This window comes from Ixodes scapularis, unplaced genomic scaffold (assembly GCF_016920785.2).
Source record: "Ixodes scapularis isolate PalLabHiFi unplaced genomic scaffold, ASM1692078v2 PGA_scaffold4__175_contigs__length_147842914, whole genome shotgun sequence".
NCBI classification, from domain to species: domain Eukaryota; kingdom Metazoa; phylum Arthropoda; class Arachnida; order Ixodida; family Ixodidae; genus Ixodes; species Ixodes scapularis.
This window is the reverse complement of record NW_024609879.1, coordinates 70,293,870-70,309,695: the sequence shown is the minus strand read 5'-3', so window position 1 is coordinate 70,309,695 and position 15,826 is coordinate 70,293,870. Positions and strand designations below refer to the sequence as shown.

The following is a 15,826-nucleotide window of genomic DNA, read 5'->3' as shown; positions in this document are numbered from 1 at the left end:
GGCTTTAGGATAGGCTGCTTTCTGTCGGCCACCCCCGCGTTGGCCGACATGGAACGTGACTGGCAATCTCGCTATCGGCAAGCTCGGGAACAATAGCGCCTTGCGTCGTGATTTTGCCGCTCCGGGCGTCAGCCACTTGTGCTACTCTTTTTCCGTTGCAGCTGTACGAGTGCTTTGCATAACATGCTGAAGGCTTAACTGCATTTGCAGGCGAAGCATCTCGTATAAAATGAATGGTCAAATCGAGTTTCCCAAGCGATGGCATAAAGTAGGGGCTTAGGTGTCCGATTTGTACGCGAGTGGTCGCGGGTTCGATCAGCGGTGGACCTGCTTTCTTTTTTTTTTCTTCTTTTTTTTTCTCGAACATTTTGTTTTATCGAGGCATTTGGCGATATTTATGAGTATGTATAGCTTTACTCTTATATAAATGCTGCCCTTGTTGATGAAAATCCCATGGCAGTGGCAGTCAGACGTCATCTGATGGACCATCAGATGACGTCTGATGGTCCATCAGGTTCCACCAAGGATGCTGACTGGCAGTCAGTGTCCCAAATTACGTATCTTGATAGGATTTTGAATAGGGTATATTGGCGACTAAATTTAGATTTAATTGGTTTATAATACTCAGGTTTTAGATTGAATCATCACTTATTTTTTATACTAATTATGCTTTACGTTGAACTATACTGTGACATTTGATTTCTGTATAATTCATGATTGGCTACTTCGTGTACATTGCTTAGGCTTTGCAACTTTCTGTATGTTGGCTATGTTATCTTATTATTTCAAAATTTTGTCTGCCTGTTGCCAGCTGGAAACCAAGAGGGGGCTTGTTAGGTATCTACGCCGTTTGCCTTTGGCCCGCTCTGCGGTATCATACCGCCGGTTTAAATAAATAAAAAAATAGGCACAATAAAATCGGGAAAAAGTTTTTTTGCGTAAAACAGTGAGTAAAAAAGTTCGACTCATTAATTTTCTCAGTTTGTGGCACCCCTGAAAAAAACATCTGCGAACAATTACGCACGTAAACAAACACTTTTAATTAAGGCCTGCTTTTGGGTCCTGCAAATTTTTGTCATGATAAGGAGTCATGACTTCGCTTCTTTGGAAGTAGAATTACATTGTAGTTTCGAGCAGCTTTTTCTTTTCTTCTGGAGTTCCGTAACATATAGTTCCACGCTGCCTGAAAGTGTGAATATTACATGCATTAGTGATTTATAAGTTTATCACTGTCATATAGTGTGAAACAATTGGGAAGTAATGTTAAATTGGTGTATTATTTCTGTAAACTAAAACTAAAACACTGGCTTCCCACTGATTTCCTAAAACAGTAACTTCCAATAGACTTTCTTTTTCACTGCCATTTCGTTTGTCATTTTAAAGACAAGAAAACTGTTGTTTCGGGCCTTTTTTTTTACTACTCTTACGTATGATTTAAATGCAGCCACTGGGAATTATGTTTGACGTCTTTTATAATCCATCTGAAAACTTCAGTTGCCATTGGGTCACAGTTTTATAAAACAAATTAAGTAGTAGACCGATGTAGTGCAAAAGCTTGTTTTTATCAGTTATTCTTTTTATGTCAGTAAGCCTGCAAAATGCAGCGTCGTTCATTTATACTAGCTTTTTAATTGTAGCTATTGTAAAGCAGTGCTAAGATTTAAATCTATCGAAGCTTTTGCAGCTTTGACGAGTCTAACTGAAGTGTTGTATAGAGGTTACGGTTACATTTATCTAACATAGCTTGAGCCTGACCAGATTAAATAAGGGCGCTTTGAGGCCGCTGTTCTCATGTTTTACTAAAAAGTGCTCTATACAGAAGCACAAAGGTGCACGTCACCAAACTCTATTCACCAGTGACCTAAATACGGAACGCCAAGTTTGTAAGATTTGATCAACATATTTCTATTTATTTACGCTAAGCCCAAAGAGGGTTTGTTTGAAAATTAACGAGAAGAACCCAAAACTACACGCCGGCGATTCCGTCGAGCTTGCTGCAAAGTCCAGCTATGCGCATCCTACTTGAGTGGAAAGAGGTTCATCCAACGTTTTGTCCAATATGAACTCGTTAATAACTATGTATGTTTTGGAAGAACTCAAGTGTGCACCAGTTAGGAAATCCAAGGGAAAACTGAGACAACGTGTTAAACTTCAAATGAGACTTGTGCCCACTACTTAAAATATGAAGTCGATTACAATAAGGAGATTACCCTTACTAATTGCTTTCATAAAAGTAACTGATTACTTTTCTCCTTACGTTACAAACTGTTGTCACGTTGCTTTGCACGGATGCTTCCCAAGTAATGCATAAATCAAATGTCTTTGTTTCCACTCATTTTGTTTCCATGCTACTTCCGATTTTTTTCATTGCTACTTTATTCTGTTCCCTGTAAAATAAACTAAAGGCAGTATATTTTATCTTAATAATTGCGTGTAGCAGTACAAAAAACACGGTCGCGAAAGGGTGCTTTAGTTGAGCTGGTGCTTGTGCATGTAAAAAAGTTTTAATATTTACTTTGCTCGAGCACAAGCAATTTCACAAACTGCACGCACCTTTTCTGGAAGTGTATCAATGAATATGCACGAAGAAAAAGCTTGCAGTGCAACGTGTTTAAGCCACATCGTAAGCGTAGTCTAATAAAACAGAGCAACATCTGTGTCTCAAACCTACGAACCCACACAACTCCATAGTTGTAAACAAGACTTCTCGCTTGCACCATGTCGCTGCAGGTATGAAAATGCACTTCGAATTGCAAGCCTATCAAAGTTAACCTCACGCACATACTGCAGGAGTTTGAACAGATTAGACACTACTGTAGATATCATACTCACAAATGTATATAAGTTGTTTAACTGTATAAAGTTTAACGACTACAGATAGTATATCTGTAGTCGTTAAACTTTATGTTAAACGCAAGTAATGAAATCTTGTGAGGATCTAATCTACGTCATCTCACCTCATTTCGCCTGCTTCCTTTAAAATAAACAAATAAAAGTTACATCATTGCGTACCAAAAAATTCACAAGCGCACGACACCATCGATGAAATCAAAATCAATTTTTTGTGCCATATTCCACTTTTACAGATGATATTCTATATTTATTTTGTAATTTTGAGCTTCTTTGTGTGGTGGAATCGAGTGAATGCACTAGGTCCAGTATTAATTTCATGCTACTTTATAAACGCTAGGAGTAGATATGAAGCAAGTTTTACAAAGCTTCTGTAATCATAATACATTACAAATGACAGCCCATAGATGTGACGTGGTAATTACAACATTACAAAATAATAAGTTATAACTACACTCTGAATCAGCCCGTGCGTCTACCTTCCCGCACATTACTCGGAGAGCCAATCACCGCAACGTACGGAGGTAGCTCAGCGAGAGACGATGCCGAAACATAAGTTTAGGCTAAAAAACGCAGTCTGAGTTGTCACATTAGGCAATGCAAGCGTTTGAATTGCTTAATGTCACAACTCAGACTGCGTTTTTTTTAGTCTACACATATGCTTCGGCATCATCGGTCACTGAGCTGCCTCCCTAACCTGTGGTGATTGGCGCTCCGAGTGTTCTCCGGGAAAGTAGACGCACGGGCTTTTTTCAGGGTATACGGCGTCGATTGTAATAAATTCCTTCCAAAGTCTGCTTGAATGCGAGTCTTATTTAGAGGTAAAGAGTACACAGCCTATCCCTTGCTGCCCGTGATCCCCTCATTTGGCCCAGGTGGGTACAAGAGGACACCTCAGTCTCACAACTGTTCATCAGGTATAAACTAGCGTTATACACCAAGCGAAACGATGTTCTAGAAATGATGATCTGTATCACTGAATAAACGTAATCTAAAGCAAACTTACCTTAGACCCATTACGGCCTGGTATGGAGTACATTCAGATAAGTTGAAGCTTTTCTGATAATCATTCCATTCGCCCATGAGAAATCCATCCTTAGGGTCACACTCCTGTGCACCGTCACCTCCGATCACGAACTCAGAACTCGGAGGACTCTCGCCGTCATACACAGCACCCATGCTTAAAAATAGACACAAGTGTAAGTGTTTCCCGCAAAACTCCTAAATTGCCAGAGTAAACAAAAATCTCAAGACGCAGTTTAAATCGTCCGAAATAAGAACTGCCCAAATATCCCTATTCCTTAGGCACGGCAAAGACATCCAGCCCGATTGTCTATGTAGAATTGATGAACTAGCGCCTGTCATGTTGGACGGACAGAATGAAATCACGAGCTGAATCGCCAATTCTGTGAAAGATTTTGATTGTATGCCTTTAAAAATGCCTGCGAAGCAGAGGTATTGCATAGCTAAAAGTTGTCTTGTTATGTTTTCAACTATACAATTATAAATTGGCGGTTTTGGAATTTTTAATTACTTAAGCATATTTCCCTTAACGAAACGTGCCTAACCAGCAAACGGTACAGCCGTAACACAAAAAAAAAACGATGGAAACGCCTTCAAGAGTTTGCACACTTCCAGAACACACTAATTATATACTACTTGTTCGCACTACGTAGGTATTCAAAAATAGTATTCCAAATTAAACAAAAACGCATCAGTGTTACAGGTTACCTTAGAGCATGGAGCCCATCCCTAGGACTTAGGTATAGGTAGCTCACTGAAGGGTCGAGAAAACACGCCGCCGTTCACCTGTGCTAAGCTGCTTAGCATTTTTAATGAGGCCTGTGTCCCAAGGCAGGTTGTGTTTTGGAATCAGTACTCTTTTGTCGGGAACGGGGAAAGTCAGAGGAGTCGTAATGGTAACATTTTCACCTAGGCCTGCAATGGTGTTCATTGCCTGTTCGAGTGTTTTATTGGGAATGGGCAGTAAGGGCGAAAGGAGAGCATAGTTAATCGAAGCATGCGCGCCAGAATCGGTGAGCCTGAGAAAATGAATGAACTAAAATATAATTAATGTGAGCAAAATACAATGATATTCTTGTTAATAAACATCGAGCACATGGGTCTGGCTAAATGTTAATACCAGCGGTGTTTTAAACATAGTTAAAGATTGAGAAGCTGACAGAATACCGAACAAGAATGTAGGGTTATAAATTCAGTTTAGTCTAGTTGGTTCCTACTAATTAAGAGGTGTAAGAGCGCGAAAAAAGCGAGGACAAAGGTACAAAGACAACACGACAGGCGCTGGAACCTCTCCTGCCGTCTTTGTGTCTTCTTTTTCCTCGATATTTTCGCGGTTTTAAACCTTTAAACAAGAGTACCATTGACTAACGTAGAAGATTGGGCTATATGGTAGTTCATGGTTAAAAATTGAAACAGCGCAAGAACACGGACAGGAACAAGAAGGTAGACGAACAAGACTTCTCTCTTTGTTTTTAGGGGCAAAGCTCCTTAGGGGCTAGCCATGTCCGTATGTCCGCCCGCCGTCCGGTGCACGTGCTCCTGCTCGTGAGCTCACGCGCTCACGAGCACGTGAGCACGTGCTCCCGTGCTCGTGCAGGGCAAAGAAAAAAACAACCGCATCTCCACGTGGTGAATGATGTTGATTGGGGCGAAGCTCTGGTGGTGCTCTTCTGCGTAGACGGTGAGCCGCAGCATGCCGAGCCTTTCGTTCGTTTTCATCCATGTCAGAAAGAGAATGTGTGGTATGGAGCGTGGTTAAATACGTATTTGAGCATTTCACCGCAGCGTGACATGGATGAAAACGAACGTAAGGCTCGGCATGCTGCGGCTCAGCGACTACGCGGACAAGCACCACCAGAGCTTCGCCCAAATCAACATCATTCACCACGTGGAGATGCGGTTTTTTTTTCTTTGTTTGACTGTTATAACGTTACAGTGGTAATACTCGATGTTAGCACGAACAAACATCACTTGTAAGTCAGCGCCTTGTTCGTCGACCTTCTGTTTCTTGTCCATGTCCTTGCGCTGTTTTCGTTTTTAATCAAGAGTACCGTATTTTTCGGGCTTTCAGTCCACAGACTATACATTTTTAAAGCTTATACGTGCACACTATAATACGGTTTTTTTTTTTACTTTCTTGGTCATTCGCTGTGACAAGACGTGAAATATTTTAAGAATAACAGGGTGCATTATGTTTATTTATGTTTGATACGAGCTTTTTTGTGACCTAATACAGCAGGCATTTCTCAAGGAGTGCTGTGTATGATGAATTTTACGTTCGAATTAGGCACGAATGGCGGACTACACACGGGGTGCGGACTATGCGTCGGGCTGTGACTATAGCCAGGAAAATACGTATATAAAACGTTAGGAGTATTTAATTACACCTGGGCACGTCTATAATATTCGAGCGTTGTTTAGCTTTAGTTTTTCTTGGAGCAGTGCACAACGTTGGTGTTTTCCTGCGATATAAAAATAAAACCGGCTAAGTCCCGACCTTGAACCTCATCTTTTTCTATTTTGTGTATACATTAAAGCATCACCGGCAATCTGGGCCCATCGGTATCACGAACGTACGCCTCTACACTCAAAGAACTATCTACGCGTCTACTTATACGCAAAGCACTCAAAGAGCGAATCTCTGCGATCTACGAAATCAGCTCAGCGAAGGATGTGGAACATTTGTTTAGACCTCATAATTAAGTCTGTGCTGTGGCATTACGCAACTTAAAGCGTCATTTTTTCATTGAGTAATGCCACAGCGCACATTTAATTTGTAGGTTGAAACAGTTCCTCAACATTTGCTGAGCTGATTTCGTAGATGGCAGAGATTGGCTCTTTGAGTGTTTTTCGGATATGTAGACCCGCAGGCATTTCTTAGAGTGTATCTTCCACCGTTTGAAAGCAACGCCAATGCATGGAAAGGTTGCAGATCATTCTTCACGATATTTTATATAAACTCTAAAGTTGGCAAGCAAGTGAACCAGACATTTTAACGCAAAGTATGTTGTAGGGCATGCTTGTACGTTACGAAGATCAAGTTATTCGCAGACTGAATGTAGTGAGAAACTTCCACGCTAGATTTAATGACCGTTTTACTGATATCGAAACCGCATTCCGCGTAATTCTGATTTTTGGGCAGGATCAAGATGTTGACAATTTAGTTTTTTTATATAATCCATGGTGTTATGATATCAACTTCAAAGCCTACGTATTCACTTGTTAAATTAGGTTATATAATGTAAGTGTTTTCCTTTGAACGCTATTGTCCTGTGCGTAATTAATGAACTTACAGAACCGATAGCTGAATAGCAGCGTCCCTAACGCCGGTGAAGTTGCCGTCATCTGTCACTGCAGCTACTTTCTCTCCGGCCAGACAAATTCCTCCGATTCTTCCATTGATGCCTGGAACAATTTTGTTCACAGTGCAGATACGCAATTGCCCGAAATAAATGAGAGAAGTCGCCAAAATATAAGGTGTGTACTAAACATATTTTAAATTAACCACAAAAAGATAAACGTTTAGATAATTGGTTAATTTGTGTAAACGCAGAAGCAGCAAAATGTGTGAAACTGGGACATCATAAATAATAGCTGATGTTACGCAATCGAATTGTGTAGACATGGTTGTGGAATACATAACTACCTGAAAATCGGTAACTATAAAGCACTTTTCGGGCATCCAATACACTGGAATATTTCACAAACTGAAAGACCGAATCGCCCAGGGAGTTTATCCGTTGGAGCGTTTTTCAGAGGCATTGTATTTTAAGAGACACTTCATTAAAGGGTCTTTTTTTCTTTTTCACCCTAGCCAAGGGCGTGAGTCCTAGACGAGTCCTTCATAACCTTCTTAAGCTGCCTCGTCAAAGGTGTATTTCATACTGTTGAAGACTCTACTAGCTTAAGTATATATCTTTTTGTAACGTTTCAGTTTTTTCTAAGGAACTTGTCTAGATGTTTACAAACATAGAGGTTTTATGCAATGCAAAGTAGAATTAGAGCAAAAGAAATACATCTCGTTGAACATATCTGACGAGAGGCGCACTTCTGTGAAGCACCTTGGGACTGTGAGAAAGTGCCTTACATGGAGGCTGGGAACTAATACATTCAAAATGAGAATTTATAAAAAAAATATCTTGGGTACAATCTTATAAAATACAATCGGCAGAACTATGTACATATTGCTCCAGAAGTTTGATATTCTAAAATAAAATACTAATTTCGTATAATATAGGTTTTACTTTTGATAATATTCAAATGAGTAAACTGAGCAGGGCACTTCAGTGTTCCCTGAAAGTATCCACAGTTAAAATGTTTCTATGAATTCTGCACTACACTAGCTCTCATGATATTTCTGTTTTATTTTTATAATCTGCGTATAGTGGAAGAGTAGCTTTGAAGTGGCGTTTTTTGAAGCAATTTTTTTGTTTACATAACTGCATACCGGGTGTTTCTGCGAAGACTCACACATTTTAAAAATATGGCGTTTGAAAAAATATAGCTTATTTTCAACAAAAGAAAAAAATTCCAGCAACGGCGGACGTCAGCGCAATTAAAAAAAAAACTAATGAGCAAAAGAAGTTCATAAGATTTACTGAATATTGCATCTATATTATTTCAATTATAAATTTGCAGAAAGTCATTGAAGACCCCTACATTACTACATTTTATGACAACTTGAAGCACGTGGGAAGCACATGGGTGTGCTAAAGTTACCACTCATACAACGGGCGCAAGACTGGAAATACGAAAACGTAGATTAAATTCTTATTCGCGCTTTTTCATCGCTGGCCTTGGGACTGCTGCACGAGTGCTAACTTTACCACTCCTACTTTTGCCGCACGAGTGTAACAGATAGAGGTTGACCAATAGGAAAGTTTAAGAATTTTTTGCGGTTTAAAACATACGGATTCACTTAGGAGTTGTGCACCCGCTTCCTTTGTGAACGGAGCACGATTTTATTAAAAAAAAGCACGGTTGGTGCCACTTCGTCTAAATAGTATACACATATCGATTTTAGAAATGGATGGCGTCAAGTGCGTGAAGCATAGTTACTGTGCAACAACACTTGTACCAAGAACATATGCGAGCCTGCATATATGTTGCGACTTGAAAGGGATGCTGACCCGACATCCGGATTCCACGAAACACGGCGGCAAAAGCGTGCAACGGGATGCTACAAACACCAATACATCACTCATACAGCGATATGTCGAACGGATGACTGTATTTTTTTCAAAAAAAAAGAAGGCGTATTTGACAGATATGTTTACGACTTCTTTTTCCGAGAAGAAGAGGGAACGGCCTCGCGTCTTCTCCACCTCGCCGCCTTGAGGGCGAAGCGAAGAGAGGAGGAAACGAGATATCTCTACGTCACGCACCTCGTCGGCCTGGTTAAATCTCGACCTCTTTTTTCCAAAAATACAACCGTCCATTCTAGAATCTCCTTACCAGTAGTGTTGTAGGGACTGTAGCGTCCCGCCTACACCTCCTGCATTGCTTTTTTTAATCCAAATTTCGGTTTACCATCCCTTTAAGATCAATATCAGCCGTTTGCTTTACTGGCCGTTATTTACTTCCATATATGACTTGACTTTTTAGCTACTGCTTATACTGTATTGTGTTTCACACAACGCATTAGCCGCGAGTCGCTATAGAAACGATGAGGTAAGGAGCAGACATGTACAAATTACTCAAAAAAGGTAGTTAAGTTACTGAGTATCGACGCCAAAAGTAATTGGAGTAGAGTAGAAATTACGCATTTGTAATAGTAATTGAGTAAACTACTAACTACTCTCAAAAGTAGCGAGTTACTTTCAAGTTACTTTCGAAGTTACTTTTTTATATTTTTGTGGTGGCGAAATGAACAGCAGTTTTGATCCATGAAAAACCCTGCGAGCCTAAAAAAAATGCAGTCTATTTATAGCTTGCGTTTTCGCCAAATAGTTTATTCGGTGGCAGAAGCAATTGACTTTCAAAGTTCTTGATAGGAGAGTTTTCCCCTTTTCCTTTTAAAGACGTCCCCAGCCAAGCTAAAGAGACGTTCCACCGTGGCACTGAATGGAGCGGCAGCGTTGAATTTGAGAAACAGGCTCTGCAGGGTCGAGTAAGCGAGTGTCGGCATCTTAGGTGTCCATGACGAAACATGTGAGGTTCGCCTCGGGTAGAGGGTCTTTTATAACAAACTTTCCTCTTTTTTTTCTTTTTTCTTCGTCAAGTTGAGATTGTTATGACTGGCCCCTCTTTATTCCGACGCCGTTCTGAGAGTACGCTGAGCGAGTGCACCAGACCGTCAAGGGTTCAAGTCTCGCGCCACGACGATGAGATCATCCGGACGACTGCGCGTCCCGTTGTAGTGCTAGTGCAACGCTACTCAGAAGATGAACCGAAGTATAGACCTTTCCCGCTTACTCTCGCCTCCGACCGCCAAGTAGGCATATCCGGTATGGGCGACGAAAAAATATTAAAACCTTTTAACCTGCAAATAGTAAAAATATAGAGGGGAGAAAAAACGATAATGGGTGACGGTCACGCTTATCTCCTAGATGCATTCTATTGGCATGGCGACGGCAAAACAATGTTTTCGCCCATACTGGAAGTGACGACAATTCAACATGGCGGCGCCCTCGAAGAAAGGGTCTATACACCAACTCATGTTTACAAACAAACCGGAGCGCCCCTAGCGGACGCCTCCGGCGCCGCGCATGCGCGGTGGATGGTGGGCAAGAAGCCCGCCGTCGCCCATAAACAAACCATTGAATTGCGTTGTTGTCGGCGTCGGTGGGAGTCCCCGTGCTCTTTTTCGCGTTGGAATTGTTGATTCTACGTCCTCCTAACACTGTCTGACTACTTGTGCGGCTTCAGCAAAACTAACGAGGCAAAACTTTGAGTATATAATGTGACGTGCGGCGATTCATTTCACGTGGACGCCGCAGAATGGGCGCTAAAGCCTGACTCCCACGATGAGATTCTGCTCGCTATTTTTAGTCGCGACTTCGCTCGGACTGCAGAAGCGTGGACCGTAGCTGAGATGGTGGACGTCGATACTGAAAACCGCAAGTAGAATCGGGCATTAGAAGTCGGTGATGGCCACTGGTAACAATGATCAACATCTTCTTGTATCTGTTTACACTTAGCCCTATACTTACCCCAACCAACCTTCAAAACTGTTTTGAGGCCTGCACTTAGTTCTTTCACAACGTTTGGTTTCACAACTTTTGGTTTACGGGCTGCTGTCGTTTCAACGAGCTGGCGACAAAAAGCAGCCAAGTTTGAAAGAGCAGACGACAGTTCGAACGCATGCGCAATGGAGTACTTGCAAGAAGCACCGCGTCCCGCGTCAACAAACCATTCAAATGTCACGTTGTCGCCATTTCTGTGAGTCTGCATACTCTTTTTCGGGTTGGAATTCTCGATTCGACGTCGTCATCGCAATGTCTTTCTTACCACTTTAATCACCTGAGCGAAATTATCAATTCTCGTTACACCGCTAAACTTTGCGTAAATAATTTGTCGTGCGGCGATTCATTCGCGTGAACGCCGCAGAATGGACGCCAAAACCATGATGAGATTCTTCTAGCTATTATCGGACGTGACGTCGCTGGTGCTGCGAAAGTGTAGAAGGTAGCGGCAATGATCGACGTCAATATTGAAAATCGGAAGCGGGAACAAACCAAGCGTAACAAGTCGGTGATGGCCACCGGTACCAATAATCAACATCTTGTATCTACTGTTTACATCGAGCGTACTTAACTCTTTTGAGGCCTGAAATTACTTCTTATTGAAATTACCGGGTCAACGTTTGGTCTACGGGCCACTTTCGTTTGAACTAGCAGACGACAAAAAGCATGCCAGTTTGAAAAAGCAGACGAAAGTTCGAACGATCAGGCGGCCGTGTGAATTTGAAGACGCACTGAACCCGTGGGTGGTCCGGACAACTTGGCGGTTTTCTCTCGTTCATGTGGAACAAAACAAATACATCTGGCGACCACAAAGTGTTGCCCGCACACGCAATCGTAGTTTGACAGCGTCTGGTTTGCCCTTTTCACGGCTACTATTCACGTTCTCGGAAGAACGGAGGGGCCAAAAACACATGAAAACTGATCTTCAAACCTTTTCAGGCTCTCTTGGTACAGGCCCCGTCGCAGCATTTTGACGAGAAGGCGGTTTTTTTTGTCTCGTTTCTTCCAAAAGAACACAGGAATGCATGTCTGGCACGGCGACTTCTGCCCACCGCCCCAGACCGGAAGTGCGTCCGGCGCGCCACCACCGCGGCGTGACGTAGGAGAGTTGAGTTGGTGTATACTTCGCCGCTGACGCCGGGCCCGACAAAAGGATGTCCCAAGGGTAACTCGCAATCCTCGCCGGCGACTACAATATTCTGACGCGTCTGACACGCCTGACAAGTAAATCGTTTTTAACAAAGAGGAGGTCTCCCTGGCGTGGATGGTCGGAAGGACACGAAGGATTACGTGAACAAGCATCGTCGCTCATATACAGTTGCAGCTGGAAGCGGGGACGTGCTTCCATGAACGGATTATCCGTGCGAGGGTTTCTGCGCGGGGGAGTCCGGCTAGGGGAGGGAGTATGCGCTGACGACAAGGCGACCGTGGGAACAGGCGCCCAGCTGCGAGGTCATTCCAGTGGCGCTTCCCGTGGAACCTACCGCTTGAGTCAGAACTCATTAAAGGGACAATGAAGACGATTTTATTTAATTTTTTTAAATGGTGTTTTTATGCTTCTTGGGAACATAGCATGCTGCCCAATTTTTTGTAGCCATTTGTGACGCGTATTTCTGTGCCTACGAAAAAAGTAAAGAAACCGAAACTGAACTATCTCCATTCTCGTTTCTGGGCTTCCAAAAACGGAGGTGACGTATAGGGAGTGACGTCAAGTGTGAATAGTCGGTATCGGTAGTATTTAGGAGATCGAGATTCTGGTTACCGCGGTGGGTTATAGCAGTGCGGTGGCGCGTTCGTTTCGTCGAATCTGTCCACATGGACGGCAATGCCGCTCTCGCGAGCGAGTTCGAGCTTCCGTTCAGTAACCCAACACAAACGGAACGGGAGTACGTGTGTGGCGGCCTCCGCCGTCACCCGACGGAGACCGCCCAGAGGGTAACGAGCGGCCCGCATGCCGAAGTGCCCATAGTTGCTCGTTGGCCGTTTCGCGTCCAGCGTAGCAAAGAAAAAAAAACAATTATGCTGCTTTATTTACGGATTAGTAATTTTTTTTCGGTCCCATTTATACTTTTCATGATTATTCAAGCGGAAATTAGAACAGTATTCCTAAAAACCGAGAACCAAAACGTGACCGAGGGCGCGTCTCTCGTTTCGACCAATCGCTGAAGCGTCTCTTGTGACGTCGCGCTTCTTGGCCTCGCATCGGTCACGTGAGCTCCGCTTCTCCTGGATTCTCCCGCAACTCTCGGGGCGTCGCCCCAGTCGATCCCGGTACGATTATTACCGCGACTGTTTAATTGATTTGCGCGGCACACAAGCGCCGGTTTCGGCTGAAATTTGGGCAAAGTGGCCTGAGACGTGCCTGGAACCCAGTTCAATCGCCAAAAAGATGTCCGAAATTGCCTTCATTGTCCCTTTAAAGACAGACAACAACTCTCGGAGTGTCCCCGTCTTTCACGGTTGCAGCTGGAAATGCGGCGCCTGCGTGCATTACCGGATTAGGTCAATACCCGACCAAGGCTTGTTAAGCATCTCTTCCTGCATTCCTGCGTGGGGTGTTCTGTTTTGGCTGCTCGTCGCCACCTTGACCCAAGGACGCCCTCCCGAACAAGGGGGCCTCATGTTAGGGAATGCCTCATCATCTGCCGACGTCTTATTCATTTCTACGCTCAAACTTTAGTGATGGGCAAAATTAGCACTATATAATTTCGAAAGTAGTTAGTAATTTGAGTAGAATTTACCTGAAAAAAGTAGTTAAATTAAACTACTAATTACCCAAATCAAATTGTAATTGAAAGTTACCAAGTTACTTAAAAATGTAGTTAAACTACAGTAGTAGGTTTAGCAGAGTAGTTGAACTACGTCCAAGTCTGGTAAGGAGTGAAGGAACGAAGTGCTTATGCGATTAAACCAATGTAATTTTTAACAAAAAATTTTTTTCTAATAAAGGATTAAGAGGAGAAGCTCTTTATACCACGTGTTCGATAAAGTACAGGGTGTTCGTTTTGCATTCAAACCGACTTCTCATAAAAAAAACACAAAAAAACGTGAGAGCTAGACCGCCTTTACAATGTATCTATATATAAGGCTGGGTGGACATTATATCAGAAGATAATTGTTTCGCTGAATTAAGAAATCAACAAAACCTCATTAACAAATAATAATATTTGGCGTTAGGGGTTAGATTGCAATTGCAGTATAGACGACAATTAGTATTAGAGGCAAGATAAATGGAAAACACTTTCGAAGATATAATAGTTTCTCAGACATTAATTTACTAAATTCGACTTTTTTTAGTTCGATTTAAAAATCGCTCTCAAAAAGAACGCCGCCAGACTTGCCCTCAATGACGCTTCAAAGGGTGACGGGATTGTTTCAGTCACGCCGTCAGTTGTGTCGTCGGCGCACTAACCAAGGACCAACGTTACTAGATTACCTCAGTTGTGGAACTCCTGCGGAAGGGGGTACCCCCCTCACTCACTTCAGTCCGCCTTCCATCATTCAGAGCGCCATCTAGGTTTCCGTTCACGAACTGTGTGTTCCATAGGGTACGATGGAGCGCCATCTAGACGCCGTGCTTCGAAACGTGCGTACTCCATAGAATACACTGCAGTTACTACTGTAGCCGTCCGGCGCGTCGAACGACGGGAGGCGAGTCGTGGTGAGTGACGCGGGTGCTGCTGGTGCATGCAGCGTCTATGAACAGCTCTCTAACTGAGCTGATCTAATAACGATGCCAAGGACTTGCTGCCGAGAGAGTTACCTCATTCGTGAAACGACAACGTTGCTATGGGCAGGGCTTGCGGCATTCTTTTTGAGCTTAAATATTTAAATTAGGCTAAAAAGGAATAAATTAAAGAATTATTTAATATATAAAGATCTATTAAATTTTCACATGCTATTTTAATTTCTCAGGCTTCTGATAGTAATTTCCGTCAATGCTGCGATTAAAACATGACCCGTAAAACTAATATTTTCTAGGTTAATTGACATATTCCAGTTCATTAGACAACGTACCGCGACTATCATGTGCGCGCTTAATCTTCGCCGTGCCTGATAAATACATTTTAAAGACTGCACTCATCTAACACTCACCGTTTTCTTCTTTTTTTTCTATAAAAGCCTGCTTGAATAAACGCCCAACACCCTGTATTTACTATCCAAGGAAAAAGTAATAAAATAAAGGGAACGGTTTTGTAATTTTAACACAACTAAAAGCCTAGCGGTGCACGTGCGTGCGTGCGACCGTGGGTATGTCAGTTTAGGTTTCAACAACAAAGCTGAGTTTCAAATCAAAGCGCAACCAAGAACAGCCTCAAAGTTTGTTGCTTACCGGGTTGAGAACGTCCTGTTTCGTTCATTATTTGCTGCCTGAGGAAAAAGGCAAGTATTATTTTGTTGTTTATTGTTGTTTCATTTCAAACGATCTTCTAGCTTCTGAAGCTTTAGGCGCAGGCAAATAAAATGTATATCTGTTATTTATTTTATATGTACCCCCTAATTAAAAAGGTAACGCAACCTTAGCGGAAAATGGGACCATTGAAAAATGTTTACACTAACGCAGGGGTTTGTCCTCTACCCAGCTCTTCGAGAAATCAGTGAGCTTTGTTTAATCATAAAATTCGACGAGGACAAAAAATACAAAAAAACCTCCGCTTAACTGCACTTAAATAAATCGCATTCAAATGATCTGTTTTTAGCGAAATATATAGTTCAGGATCATGATATGGGATTTTATTACATAAACACAACTGGAGAGAATTCATCGA

At 42.4% G+C, this 15,826-nt stretch overlaps 1 protein-coding gene across 1 annotated transcript in view; it reads right to left on the bottom strand.

The window, feature by feature from the left end:
• Positions 1-1,116: 1,116 nt before the first annotated feature.
• Positions 1,117-15,826, bottom strand: part of LOC121837786 — an 89,060-nt gene continuing 74,350 nt past the window's right edge. Inside the window, exons 5-8 of the mRNA XM_042293593.1 lie at positions 15,391-15,428; positions 7,167-7,278; positions 3,857-4,030; positions 1,117-1,183 (exon numbers count right to left, since the gene is read on the bottom strand). Coding sequence (XP_042149527.1) covers positions 1,117-1,183; positions 3,857-4,030; positions 7,167-7,278; positions 15,391-15,428 — 391 coding nt within the window. The remainder of the gene's footprint in view (positions 1,184-3,856; positions 4,031-7,166; positions 7,279-15,390; positions 15,429-15,826) is intronic.